The 15,244-nt window shown below is 48.3% G+C and overlaps 1 protein-coding gene across 1 annotated transcript in view; it reads right to left on the bottom strand.

Annotated features, from left to right (window-relative positions):
* Positions 1 to 14,375, bottom strand: part of ZNF318 (zinc finger protein 318) — a 504,061-nt gene extending 489,686 nt beyond the window's left edge. The window contains exon 1 of the mRNA XM_069608802.1: positions 13,555 to 14,375. Within this exon, the coding sequence (XP_069464903.1) occupies positions 13,555 to 14,196 (642 nt within the window). The 5' untranslated portion in view covers positions 14,197 to 14,375. The remainder of the gene's footprint in view (positions 1 to 13,554) is intronic.
* Positions 14,376 to 15,244: the final 869 nt, after the last annotated feature.

Below are 15,244 nucleotides of genomic sequence, written 5' to 3'. Positions count from 1 at the left end.
AAACTCCCATTTAAGCTCACCCGCACTCTGTCTTGGCTTTATTCCCGATTTGGGAGAGTCCTTCATTGTCCCTCATTGCGGGGAGGATCGTGCCGGTTGGGGACGCCTGCCTTCAGTGGTGACCCCGAAAGCGTGATTATTACTATTATTATTTTTTCCCGACTTAACATTACCGTCCCCTTTTGGCACGAGAATCTCCGGTCGAAAAGGGATTCGCACGGTGAGCCGGCTCCGGGAGGCTGCCCGCCAACGGCGACCGGTACACTAAGAAGTGCGCACTCAATAGAGAGAGGGTACGGGATCCCAGTTGAAAAATCCCCTTTGAGTACCGCTCGCCGGAGCCGGGGCTGACTGTTGAGCTGACGGCAACACTGCCTGGACGGACCCAGTTTCGGAGACTATCGGTTCAAGACGGGCACGTGAGTATTGAGTGCGAGCGATCATAAAGGGGGTGGAGGAGGAAATTTAGGACAGGGAACGAGGAGGGGTAGAAAGGGGGGCGCGTAGGTCTACTAAGGACCATCTTAGACTTTCTTTGCTTTTTCTTTGCATATGGCCATTAGGATTAAGAGGTGAATAAGAGATAAAAGTGACGGGAACCTGAAAGGGGGTGGAAGGCGGCGCCGCATAGTGCTATCTTGACTAGTACTGGGAATATATGAAGAAGTGGATAATAAGTTAAAAGTGTCTGGCAAAGGGGGACACGGAGAATATATTAGTGACTGCTATTTCTTTTTTCTATTCTTTTCTTTAAGGTTGGGGGAAAATAAAGGTGAGATCCGTACAAAACGTTAGGGAGAAAGTAAGACACAGAGAGTTCTACTAGAAGAGGGAAGAGTTAATCAAAATATATATATATATATATGCGCATCAATATATCTGAATAAGACGGACAGGGACAGCCGGTTAGGGAGGAAAGGGAGGGCAGCCTGAATTGTGAGTAGAGTGTTACAGAGAGGTGTGTGCACCTTGTGTGCGTCAGAAGAGAATTTGGAACTGCGAGCGTATAAAATGGCTATAAATGCATAGTAATTGAATGGTCATGGTAAGTGTGGCCGGATAAGGCTTCTGGGAGACAAAAATGACAAGGTGAAGTGAGTGGGTACCTTTTTGATTTCCGGGTTGTTATTGTCAAAATCACTGATGGTTTGCTCTTGTATGCGCCCCCCCCCAAAGAGGATAGAATAGAAACTGTGTACAGCCTGTTTTGTATTGTGCAGGCAGGGGGAAGAGCACAAAGGATCCCATTATTGAATGTGAAGTAGAAAACGAAAAATAATATTGATAATACATCTACATTTTAGTTGCGGACACACAGAGACACACAAGTACTAGGAGGGCACAAAGATGGGGGCCGAAACACCCCTATCACATATTTGTAAGAATCTACCAGGGTACGCGGAGCGGATTAAGAAATATCACGACCAATGGATAACAGAGCTGAAGGGAGAGGGGCTACCCCAGATATGGCCAGAGGGGGGCTCCTTTGATAAAAGTGTCCTGGATATGGTGGCCACATGCATTTGTTTGAAATACAAGGGGAAGCAGTTGCACAATAGGAGGGAAATATTGGATCTCTGGAGGTTATTTGAAGAGATACCACCGCCTAAAGCACCAGCAATAAATCCTGACCTACCATCCACCACAGACAATCCACTGATGATACAGAAAGATGCTAAAGAACTGTCAAATGTAGAGCCACCCATAGAAGTAATAAGCTTGTACCCGATATTAAACAAGCCTGTGCCCGCAGAGGGGTACAGTGACCCCACTTATGTGCCTCCCCCGACAACTACTACACCCCACCGACCAACAGCACCCCCACCATATGAAAGTACAAGGGAGCGAGCCCAGGCAAGTACACAAAGGGTGGACATAGAAAAGCTAACAGGTGATTTACAATCAAGGCTCTCAATAGCGAAAGATGAGCTCTCAAGGATAAAAGACATATGTGAACAAACAGCACTTAATGCTGCAAGATCAGGGCGCATGTCTAGAGCGCCGAGTGAGAATAGAACACTCGAAGACGGGTGGAAAAAAGGTGAGATACTGTTCAGAATTGAGGAAGAACAGACACGAATAATTGAAGTAGGGACACGAGAGGGAGGTATTGATATTGATAATGAAGAAAGGCCTATAGGGGACAGAGAGGAACTACTATGTGATATAAGGGACGATGTAGAAGAAAGCGACAGGTTGAGCATGGCAATGGGAGGGGGAAGTGAAGGGGTGGATGGTACATGTTCACTGAGAACACTGGATGAGTGGACAGGACGATTAAGGAACAGGGTGGGGAAAATAGCATCACTGGGAACATCAGCAGCCAAAACAGGGGTAGATGCAACGACAAAAGGAAGGCTACAGCTCCCGTTGATACACAGGGGAGGAGGGAGGCCGAATTATATCCCATGGGCTCAGATGGATAAAGCCAATTTATTAAAACTATTGCCCCTGTTATCAGGAGGGGCAAGTAAGTGGATATACGCTTTTGAGAAACACACTGCCGGGGTACCCCTAGCAATAGGAGATGTGAAGAGCTTGCTCGTATCAGCAGTGGGGGATCAGGCTGATAGAGTATGGGTTAAGGCCGGTTTCCCGGGAGTAACATTAGACTGCGACCGCCATGACGGAGCTTCCTTTAACACAGTGCGTGCCAGGGTGTGGGATGCCTTGCGAGAAACGTTCCCAGACACACCAGACTTACAGTCAGTAATGCAGTGTACCATGAATGACGGGGAGGAGGCTATGGATTATATTTTTCGGGTCCAAGAGATGTGGAGAGCGGAAACGGGTACGCCCTGGTATCAATCGACATCTTTATTTTACTCCATTATAAAAAGAGGGCTCCCAAAAGAGGTGCAAAAGGCGCTTGACAAAATAGCAGGCATTGAAGCGAAGGGATGGCCTGAGATTCAGAGCATAATAGTGCACCATTGTAAGCGAATAAAGGAAAGGGAGAAGGAGGTGGCGCAGAGGAGATTGGCAGACGAAGCAAAACTAGTGCAGACAAAGTTGGTGAAGGTCGCAGCAGCAGTAGCCGCGCTCCCACACAGCAGGGAGGGAGATGAAGAGGAGGAGGGGCTGATAGCAATACAAGGAAGGATGGCAACTAATTGGGTTGGAGCAGGACAGCGGCAGTGGAACGAGCAGGAACAAGGTGGAGGTCAGCAGTGGCAAGAGTGGACCCCTCGAGGGGGACGAGGTGGGTACAGGGGACGAAGAGGAGGCGGACCGGGGTACGGGGGAATGGGAGGAAATGGATGGCAGGGTCCTAGAGGTGCACAAGGAAGTTGCTGGAACTGCGGGAGATGGGGGCATTACTCTAGGGAGTGCAGAAGCAGACCCAACAACGGGTTCCAAGAGGTAGAACAGTATGGCCATCCCCACCCGGGGAGCCCATATGGTCTTCCAATGGAACAACAGCAACCGATAAACCCAGGCCAAGGAAATAATGAGCAACAACAGAGACACCAGTATAGAACACAGAGCCACCTACAAAACAATGACAATATGCAGTATACGCCAGGCACCCTTTTGCGACAACAGCAAACGGGGCCCCCGCACCAGCACCCTACAACGGCGTGTCAGTAGTTTCAGGAAGTGTCTTTAATCAAGGGGGGGCGATGAGACACCCCGCATAGGACAGCCCACAGAGAACACTTGCGTGTCCAGTTCTATCTACCACCTACGATGCAGCAGAGGAACCATTGGTAGGGGCGCAGATAGGAGACAAGCAGTTCATATTTATGGTTGATTCGGGAGCGGAGAAATCATGCATTAGAGAGGGCCGGTTCCCGTTATCTAACCGGAAGTTAGAGACGCAGGGGTTCTCTGGGGCTGTAATTGAAGTTCCTTACACAGAAGCATTGGATGTAACAGTGGGGGGGGGGGGGGTAAGACTGTAAAGACGCCCTTACTGTATTATGAACATTCACCAATAAATTTATTAGGGAGGGATCTCCTGAGTAAACTCAACATGACCATATCATTCACTGAGAGAGGTATAGTGTGTTCAACACCCGGAATATGCCCATTGCGTACAATGTTGGTAGTACAGGCCCACACAACCACACAAGAAGTGCGGGGGTTGCCGGAAAATGAGGAAATGTTCATCGAAGGGCTAAAGACATTGGCTCTAATAATTCCAGAGCTGAGAAAGATGGACTGGAGGATTCCAGCAGAGTTCCTCTTCCGCCCCATAGTGTACCCCGACACAGCACCAGGGTCAGTGGTATCATTAGACTTGCACGCTGTACAGGTATCAGCGAAAAGGATTGCTGTGATTGGAGTAGATATGGAAGGATGTGAGTGGCGTACAGTACTGTGCACAAATGCCAACATCGCCCTAAGAGACTTAACAGACGAGGATCTCTTTTCAGATGCAGAGGGGGATGGTGAAATTGTAATGGAAATAGCGATGCCCTGTGACATTTTGATTCAAGCTAGGGAAATCCCTGCTCAACTGATGGCAGTGGTAAGAGCACCGCCGTCATTTTTTGATGATGACATGAGACTCGTACCAAATAATTTGTGGACAACGGGCCCCCATGATGTAGGGCTGTTGCATGGAGTACAACCTGTGATAATAAAACTAAAGCAAGGAGCAATTTTACCCCGAGTGAAACAGTATCCATTGTCCCGTGAAGCTGAAGAAGGGATAAAAGAGACAATAAATGCACTACTAGCACAAGGGATAATAGTGCCTTCAAACTCCCCATGTAACACATGTATTTATCCAATCAAAAAAGCAAAGGGAGGGTCTTGGAGGATGATACAGTATTTACGCCCCCTAAATGATGTAATTCAGAAAGAGTTCCCTTTGGTCCCGAACCCTGCATCAATATTATGCAGCATCCCAAAAACGGCATCACATTTCACAGTGGTAGACTTGAAAAACGCATTTTTCTCAATCCCTCTGGCTGAAGAGAGCAGATACCCGACAGCATTTACATTGGGGGGAAAGAGATATGAACACTGCAGATTACCGCAGGGATACTGTGAGAGCCCAAGCATATTCAACCGCATATTGCATGAAGACTTGGGAAACCTATCAGTTGAGAGTACAATCATTCAGTACGTAGATGATTTACTAGTGTGTGCACAAGACCAGGAAACATGCAGAAAAGATTCAACAACACTCCTAACACTATTGGCCAACAAGGGGTACAAGGTAGACAAGGGAAAGCTACAGTACTGCATGACAGAGGTCTTATACTTGGGACAGCTGATATCAAAAGATGGAAAAAGAATAATCCCTGACAGGGTAGAAGCAATAAGATCAGTAGGAGAACCCACAACAGTGAAAGACATGCAGAAATTCTTGGGAATGTGCAACTATTGCCGAGCATGGATATTAGACTATGCAGCATACACAAGGCCCCTCCTACAAGCACTCAAGGAAGCACAACAGGAGAACAAAAAAATAGAATGGTCAGGAGAAATGAGCGCATCATTTCAATCATTAAAAGAGTTAATTTCAAGCGCTCCAGTGCTAGCAAATCCCGATTATGGACGCGAATTTTACCTATTCTCACACTGCAAGGGAACACTCATGACAGCTGTTCTGACACAAAAGACGTCCCTAGGACACAAGCCTCTGGCTTACTATAGTGGCACTTTAGATGCCGTGATGCAAGGCCATTTCGCGTGCGAACAATCACTTGCTGCAGCCGCGTTCGCGATTGAGAAAAGTGCCACAATAGTAATGGGTTGCCCTGTGACATTGTTTGTGGAACATTATTATTTGCAATACTTGAGAGGTCAAAAAGCACACTGACAACACAGCGGGCAACAGCCTATGAGATCATATTGTCTAGCGCCAATATCCATGTGGTGAGATGCAAGACACTGAACCCCGCCACATTCATTACAGAAGCGTGCACATTAGAGGACATGCAGGACCACAATTGTGCTACTTACACAGGAGAAAAAGGGGAGGACACAGTGGTGTGAGAACGCTCTGAGCGAGGGGGAAGTGTACTTCGTGGATGGGTCTGCATCGATTGACGTGGACACGGGAGAAAAACATGTTGGTATGGCAGTAGTGAGGTTAGAAGACGGTGAGTATGAAACACTAGTACAGTACCGCCTCCCATCACATTACTCCGCACAAGCAGCAGAACTGATTGCTCTCATAGAAGCACTACATGCAGCAAAGGGTTGCGCAGTGACAATATATAGACTCAGCTTACATGACGACGACAGTACATGGAGGTCTAGCAAGATGGGGGCAGAGGGGATTTCGACGGGCAGACGGAACACCAGTACAACATGCAGAATTGTTGAAAGAGTTAGAGGCCCTACAAAACCCTACTGCAGTAGCAATAGTGAAGTGCCAAGCACATACATCCAACACAGACGTTGTGTCTTTGGGAAACGCGGCAGCAGACGCTGCCGCCAAGGAGGCTTCCTATTTTCAAAAATTTGAAGCAGGTGAGTACATGTTGCAGCACAAAACAAACGAAGAGCTCCCAGAAGGCTACAGTATGATGCCTATATCACGAATACTAGAATTACAGGAAGGAGCTAGTGCAGACGAAAAATTGATGTGGACAAAACGAGGGTGCAGCAAGTCGGCAACAGACTTACTGTGGCGACAAAACAACTCAGGGAAAGTGGTAATGCCAATCAAGTTATTAGAAATTGCGTTTCAACAACTACACTAACCTGCACACAATACCAGACAGCACACTGCAGCAGAAATACAGGAAGAATGGTTCGTGCCCTGTCTCCAGGAGCACGTATCTCGATTAGCGATGGAATGCACAACATGTCAGATATACAATTCAGGAATGACATTACGCACGCTCCGGGGAACAATTCCAAAACCCATTGGCCCATTTAGAGAGCTACATATTGATTACGCGGACATTGGGGAGAGGTGTAATGGAGCACGGTACATGATCGTGGTTGTATGCCCATTCTCAAGGTCGGTAGAAGCAGGCCCATGTGCACGACCTGATGCCAAAAGCGCTGCAAAGTTCCTAGTTAGGGAAGTGTTTCCGCGCTGGGGAATTTGTGACGTGATTCGCTCAGATAATGGCACTCATTTTGTAAATGAACTTTTCAAGGAAGTCACTACATTATTGGGAATAAAACACAAGTTGTGTCTGATTTATCATCCTCAAAGTAATGGCGTAGTGGAAAAGATGAACGGACTGTTAAAAGGCAGGTTATCAAAACTATGCTTCTCACTTAAAAAGAATTGGATTTACTGTCTGCCCCTTGCGCTATTTGAGCTGAGGAATCAGCCAAGCAAAGACCACCATTTGTCCCCGCACGAGATCGTGACTGGGAGACGAATGTGCACAGCACACTCTCCACTGCGCGAACACTCAGATGCACACAGAAGCGCTGCGATATTGGGGGATGAGTTTACAGACTATTTGAAGAAATTGACAAGGGCAGCGCGCGCAATATCAAAGCAGCTCTCTCCACCCTTCACTAGAGAGGGGGGAAACATAGCAGGGTCTGTCACGGAGCCTGAACAGCTACAGCTGATGCCGGGCGACTCAATTTATGTCAGAAGTTTTGTGCGTCGATGGAATGCACCACGGTTCCATGGCCCGTACGAGGTAGTGTTCTGCACGCCCACGGCAGTGAAAGTAAAGGGCTTGAGGTACTGGGTGCACTTGACAGATGTACGGAAAGCATATAGTAATGTGCAAGAGGAGGTAGATGAGGAGGCACAGACAACAGCAAACGATGCAACTGAGCAGAATGTCTGAATATGAACTTGTGTACGTGTGTTAGTACTGGACTTGAATGGGAAAATGACTGATTAGCATACTTGCATTCTTATGTTACTGGAAAAAAAAAAAACCGTTTTTTTCTTTTTTATCTTGTGGACTTATATGTAATTAATGAAGTGACCAAATTATGACATGTTTACACCCTTGTCTGCGAGTACCCTTCCGCGCATCCCTACCCGCTTCCATTCCCCGTCAATATATATTGGCACTGATGGTGCCAGCAAAATGTTTACATGCATGCACTTAATGCACTTTTATATCTCAAACAGGAGCTACCATGGCATCTAACGGGCAGCCTGCAACGGATAGAATTAGTAGAATGAGAGAATTATTACATGAGAGATGCAGATATTCGTATGAGTGTGGATTATCTGTGTGCATTACATTGTTTTTTATACTAATGTTTGGCCTGGTTACATATTGGTTTATAGCGTTCATCTCTATCGAGATGAACGAGGGGGGAGGGATTAACAGCACTACTGGGATTAACAGCACTACTGGGACCAACGCAACTGCAAGTGCCAATACGAGGGAAGGTGATTTTCTGGTATGAGACGGAACTAAACTTGTATGGGGTTATCATACCACACCATCCAGTGCTGTCATCTTACAAAAGAAAGAGCCACAGGGTGGAGTGCAAGACAACACAGTGTCTCCACCAGGGATATCTAATTACAATGCCCGCAGTTTAAATGACCGAAACCCGTCTGCCATATCATGGTTGTACAACACCCCCACCAGCCAGCCTGCCCCCATACTAAAAAACAACCTGCAAGATAATGTCAGGGACAAAAAGGAAAAGCTGCTAGCAATACACAAAATATTATATGATGCATGGGCCAAGGGGGGCGGGAATGAGAAAGGGGGGTCTAGTACATGAGGAACAAGAATAACAGACGAAAGAGGGAAGCAGGGAGGAGGAAGTATGATGAGTACTATGGGTTAGGACTAGATAAAATGGAAGACCCACGGCACCCCCACCAGACAAATAAATGGTATGCGGATATGAGTGCCACAGCTAAACAAACGAGAGCTGTTATGTCTGCTCCCTCATTCCTCACGCTTCAGGTACACCCAAAGTATTGCTACCCAAAGAGTTGCCAATCATAGATGCCCAATGTCTCCTTCATCTCACGTTATGCAGGATTAAGAACACCTTCCAGGCACACGAAGTCACTTTTCAAATGCTGCAGAACGAGAAAACTTGCTACCCAAAAACGGCAGGGGTGGTATGTCTGGAAGAACCATTTTTTGTAATACAAGGGACACTTTTTTCAGACAACAAGTGGAAGGATGAAGAAGTAATGTGTAAAGCTGAAGCACTGAGAGGTGTGGCACCAGAGAAATTGCAGTGGATAGAAGAAACATGCACACCAGTGTGGAAGGAACATATTTCTAAACTAACTTGGGTGACCGCCATTGAAAAACCCTTCAAACTACAGAACGAAATAGACTATGAACTATGTTTTAAAGGAGAGGGGAAGACCTCCATGGGAACAAACAAGAACTGTAACAAGACCCTCACCATCCCAGATCTAAGAAAAGGCACAGCGGCCCTGATGGACACGTACTGGGTATGCGGCAACCAGGCATACCTGCACCTCCCCCCGTCATGGAGTGGCAGCTGCTCAATGGCCACTCTGCACTCAGCCCTAATGGTGATACCAGAAAGCCACATCGATGGGAGCAAAAGGACACAGGAACGCATACAACAGAGTGCGGCCCAACCAACTGCAGAGTCACAAATATATGTCCTGTCTTCCGGAAGCAAGGGAGAGGTGCTGACCCGTAACAGACGAGCATCAAATTACATATCAAAGGCATCATCAGAACTGTTGGCTCAGATCCCAGACAGATATCGATATTTCAGCTCAGCAGAAACATTCTTTGCCTCACTCGTCTCAAGTGTCCAAGCAAGAGCAAACACAAAATGGCTCCAGATAACACGCTGGGAATTGATTCAGCTGGCAAACGACACTGAAGAAGGGTTCAACGTAATAAAAGTGGAACTAAGGGCCTTACGACTGATGACCATGCAAAACAGGTATGTCCTGGACCTGTTGACGGCGATGGATGGAGGTGTTTGCCGAAAAATAGGAAGTGCCTGCTGCACTTTCGTACCTTCTGACGACGCAGAGAACGGCTCCCTGTCCCATGTGATCGAAGCAGTCCACAACCTAGGAGAAAAAATGAAAATGGAAGGTGGAGCAGAAGACAGCACGTGGTTCGATAACATCTTCTCCTGGGTCCCCTCATGGCTTGGAACGACTGAAGTTTTTGATGCCAGCTGTGGTGTTCCTCCTTTTAATTTTTTGCCTTGCCAGGTGGGTCTTCGAGTTTGTGCTAACGCAGTACCAAATGGTGCAATGATGATGGTGACAAATGGGCAACCCCCGTGGGACAATGCAAAACATGCAGGAAGTGCAGGTACAAACAGGAACAGATGACACACCGAGATATCAGCTAGTGCCTATCTATCACAACAAAGATATCATAGATAAAGCATGGCACACCACCATTAGAGAGCCCCGTGTACTAGAATGGTACCAGGAGGTGTGGGTAGATTTGGCAGGAGATGGCGGATGTATATACCTGACTTGTCCCCCTGATGAATATGCCAGAAGAGGGGAAAGCTTACGGGGGGTGTGCAGAGCATGGATGCCCATAAAAGGCACACCTGCATGGGACGAGGCAGTGATGGACGAAGAAGAATGTAGAAGGCTGGAGGACTTAAAGTATTCGTTACTTAAGTAACGAAAGGGGGGAAATGTAGGGGAGGAGTGGTCCAAAAGACCCCCCCCCTTGCCTACACCTCCACCCCAGGTGAGGGCCATGGCTCATTGGGCGTCCCCTCCTTACCACCAGGGCCCAGGTGGTGGAGGGTTCACCTGCTGAAGACATTGCCCGCACGTATAGAATTTAGCTAGGCCTCAGAAACCATTTTGTCTACTAAAAATGGTGTGAGCTCAGCGCACTGTAGCGCGGCCCCCACCTTCGGAAAGTTTGTTATCCCTGTCGCCGCAGCACCATGGCAGATCCGCTGCGAGCCCGTTCCCACGAACAAGACGGACATGAGCTAGCGTAATACACTAACATTGTAACAGTTCACCTTCCGCAGTGTATCATCGCTCCCAGCATGACCCGGCCAGCAGGCCTGGGCAATGAAAAGAACAGTAAAATGGTCATTAGATGACAGAAAGTCTCTACATATTAATGCCAAGACCACTTGCAAAGTATGCTTTTCTCCACAAAATCTCTTATATTACAAAAACCTGTAAAATGTATAAGCATAAGAAAGCATGCTTCCATGATATAAGTAATGGCGAGCCCACACCACTGCAGTTGGGTACTAATAATGAAGGAGCATTCCAGGGATCTATTTGTTACGTGTATCACTGGGAAACTTACACTTCATGGTTTTGCGCCATAACCAAACTAATGCTGCTAGAGAAGACGAATGTAACCATACAGAGGGCTCATGTGAAGGATGCGCGAGAATGCACTTGTCATGTGTGTATGTCTAAGCCCCATATGTGCCACCACCATCACGTACAGTGGCGGGTCATTTTCTATGTACTCCACCAACCCGACTACTACCTCACTTACTGTAAATGTATATGCATATAACTAAATACTGTAGTTGTTAAAACATAGTGTACGAATACGGTGCTCAGACTGGATATAATCGAGACACATCCAGCAAAGTTGAAATGCATGTTTTAAAGTGATTTGAATAAGTATTATAGAGTGCTCAAATATTTGTGATGTTTTTACCTAAAGTCGGCAACACACGAGGGAGATACCTTTGTGAATATTTGCAAGGCCATTCCCCCTCCCACCCTGCGAAGGCTGCCAAAACATGAGAGCAGAGGCCCGCGCCGCGCTGCTCCACCTCCCCCAAACAGACTGGAGCCGCTTCAAAGATTTGTAGCCCCCTCTGCAGCACCCAAGGCCGCGGCCCGCCACCTGCATTATTTACAGCACAGCAGTAAACCTCTGCCTGAACACACACTTCCAAAGGCGCCCCCTCGTAAACCCCACAACCCACCGGATCATCTTAGACTTATGGCCCTGTGCAATCAGGACGCCCAATACTTTGACAACACACAGCGGCACATCCATAACAACTTCTAACAAGACAGAAAGACCTGTACCGCCCGTCCCAGGCCCTGAAGCTTCGCACCTCGACCTATGGCCCCGGTCAACAGGACACTGGTAACCATGTCCTGACGTATTACCATCACACCCCTCACAAGGTGCATTCCTCCTGTGTTGCATTAACCTGTAGGATAACCTATTGGAAGATTTACTAAAGAAGATAATATTGCAACGACTGAATGACTGCGGTGTGCATGGCCTAGGGCAAATAAGTCAGGAAAAGACATTCATCTCTGACACTGGCCGCGATGGCACAACAAAACCGCCCGGATGAACTCAGCCAACCTGCCAGGCCCAGCCCAACCCACGAGGCTGACCAGTAACGTCTTCCAGCCAAAGCCAACCGCATCGCAGCAGCACCTATAGTTAGTCATCGCCACCCAATCCCATCGAACTTGTGCCCCCTATAGTATGTAGGTTCTTATGACGTTTTTTGTAAATATATATGCCTGTCTTTGCTATTGTCAGACAGCGCGCTCTCGGAGTTTGCAGAGTTCTTTGCATGCCCTATTCTGACTGATAAACTCCCATTTAAGCTCACCCGCACTCTGTCTTGGCTTTATTCCCGATTTGGGAGAGTCCTTCATTGTCTCTCATTGCGGGGAGGATTGTGCCGGTTGGGGACGCCTGCCTTCAATATGTGCACCTTAGCTGGAGGACAACCTCATCCCCGAGTCCTGATACTAGACAGTCAGGGAAGGGAAGAAAAGTTTTACCACCCAATGGACTATCGCCAGTAAATAAAGCTGGTTAATGACTATCGATGTAAGGACAATGCTCACCAAACCAGGGGTACTATGCCAATTAATCAGCCAATCCAGCCACAGTATCACCATAAAAACTAGACAAGTATATCTAGAGAGAGAATAAACCAACCCAATACGACTATCTGATACATAAACTAAACTACAGGGATTATGAGACATAGAACCTCCAATTTCTGCTTACTTAATGCACACAAAACCCACACAACCACCTCTCACAGCAAACCGCATGGACTTCACCACACTGCAACCACAAACACATAGAATGCCACAACAGCACGCGAGGACCTGCTTCGATCCTACATGCACACCCAAGCTCAGCGCACAGTGAAAACCGAACTGAAGCTGCCAATAGTACACCACCTCTCACTTTCCTCCGCCCCCTTCACCCACCCCGCCCCCCTTTTGTTTACAGAACCACCTGAGCGCCTGGAGACCAACTCCGTTGGTGACTGTGCGCTATAGAAATAGCTTTAATATTAACCACACCAAGGTGACGCGAGTGCACATAAGGTCACAGTATGCCACAGCACCCCAACTCTCACCTCCCCCCCAATGTCTGCTCCGGGGTATGTCAGCCAGCCACACACACCCATTCTCAGTGCACTTTACTTCAGGGTGCAAAGCACATCAATGCGATGAGCCACTTGGAACAGCGACCTACAGGATCATTGATTTTCAACAATTGATGAGTGGTAACATGTCCGTGTACAGCGCCCATGCAGACTATGGTTACATTTTGCTAAATTGCCAATAATACGTCATAGTCGCACGTTAGATGGAGCAAGACAGAAATTACTCAGGACAACAAACCGGGTGAGTACAACGGATGAGCCTTTCACTTTTCTTTCCCCACCACCCACTCCCCGGTCTTTATTTACCCGTCTGCTGCTCTCCGGCTCGCGGTAGTATCTCTCCGAGGGCGGCGAAGGGTACCTGCGCGAGGAACCGTGGTGCGGGGTGTAAGGCCCACGTGATTCGGGGGAGGGGGACCTGCCCTGAGTTGGAGAAGGACGTCTACGGGATCCAGGGGGAGAGTAGGAGCCCGGTGGCGGGGACAGGTTCCTGTAGGGAGGCGGGGACAGGTTCCTATAGGGAGGGGAATAGGGTCTGCGGGAAGGAGACAGAGTTCGGTATCCTCCCGGGGGTGAAAGGGGCCTGTAACCCCTGGGAGGGCTGGGCGGTAAGTATCCTACGTGGTGAGTCCTGTATCCCCCAGTGGGACTCGGGGGCCGGTAGACACGGGACGGGGAAATACCTCGGTGCCCTACTGGCGGACTATGGGCCCTGCGATCCGCAGAGGGTGGGGACACCGGGGTGGGGAGCAGGGAGCGGCGGGGGGGCGGTGACAAACCACGGCGCACAGGGGGCTCCGGGTACGGGTAGGTGGCGGAGAGATGAGGCGCTGGGAGGAGAGGAGGACGGCGATGGAGCGCCTCTGCAGGGGGATTCTGTGGCGTCCAGGCTGGGGTCGGGAGGAGAGCGGGCTTCCTGGGAAAGGCGGGCTCCCCAATCTCGGACATGGCGGCGGAAGCCGCTCGCTACCAGCGCCCGAGCTCCGTCCGGTACTCGGGGGTGATTACTCCGCGGCCGTTCCGTCGTGAGTGCGCGCGCGCGCGCTGACGTCTCACACACACTGACAGAAGCGCCGCACAGCAAAGTGCGCATTCGCCCTCACTGCCTGCCTGTGTCTGAGGAGCGGCGGGCGCGCGCAACGACGCAACGGCGTGAGGGGACAACCTGCACGAGAAACTCGTTTACAGCAGAAAGGGCCGTTGACTAAGCATGCGCAACTGAACGAGCACAGCCATGTTAGGGTCAGGCATTTGAGATTATCATGGACAGTGCCCTAGACCAAGATAACGCTCGTGCCCAGGTGACTGGTCTTCTTTGTACAATTTGGTCACTAGTTGCTTCCCAAGGGTTCCCCCTTAGCAACGCGCCGCCATTTTATTAGAAATTTGTATACGAATCTCAACGTTTTTTTGGAGTCGTTCGTAGGCATTGTTTAAATAGGCTTTATTGAACTACATAACAAACAATACCTGTGCATTACAAAATCACTGGTTTGATGTTTAAATGACTGCTGTTTTAACATACGTTAAAATACATAATAATTGTTGTTTGGGTCACCTTGAACATCTGGGAAACAGTTTACTTCTTGTTATGTTGCTATGCTCGTTGTCCTGCACTGTATCACCACCATAGTAATTTTAAAGAGCACATTCTTATGGGAGAACTGTAACAATCAGGTAAGTATAAGCTTCCAGTCAGGTAAGATAGTTGATAGGTTTATTGCTTTAGCATCTTAGGTCACTTAGGCATACAGAAATAGCATGTGAGGGACACTGGCGTCCCACCCGGCGGTCCACAACTGTTCCCAACCGCCACTCATAGAACACCCGCACGTGCCCAACACCACACACGCGAGACACGCGCACCTTCAAGCACACATTGCTACAAGAACATTTGGAGAACCGAAGTGTAGTTGTATAATAAAGGAGAAACAGCCAGCTGGATTTGACAACTTTATTGGTTATGGCAACAACAATGCAGTTAACACTTGAAACT

The sequence above is a fragment of the Ambystoma mexicanum genome, chromosome 4q, assembly GCF_040938575.1.
Source record: "Ambystoma mexicanum isolate Mex_15411 chromosome 4q, UKY_AmexF1_1, whole genome shotgun sequence".
Lineage (NCBI taxonomy): Eukaryota > Metazoa > Chordata > Amphibia > Caudata > Ambystomatidae > Ambystoma > Ambystoma mexicanum.
This window is presented reverse-complemented; position numbering and strand designations above follow the sequence as displayed.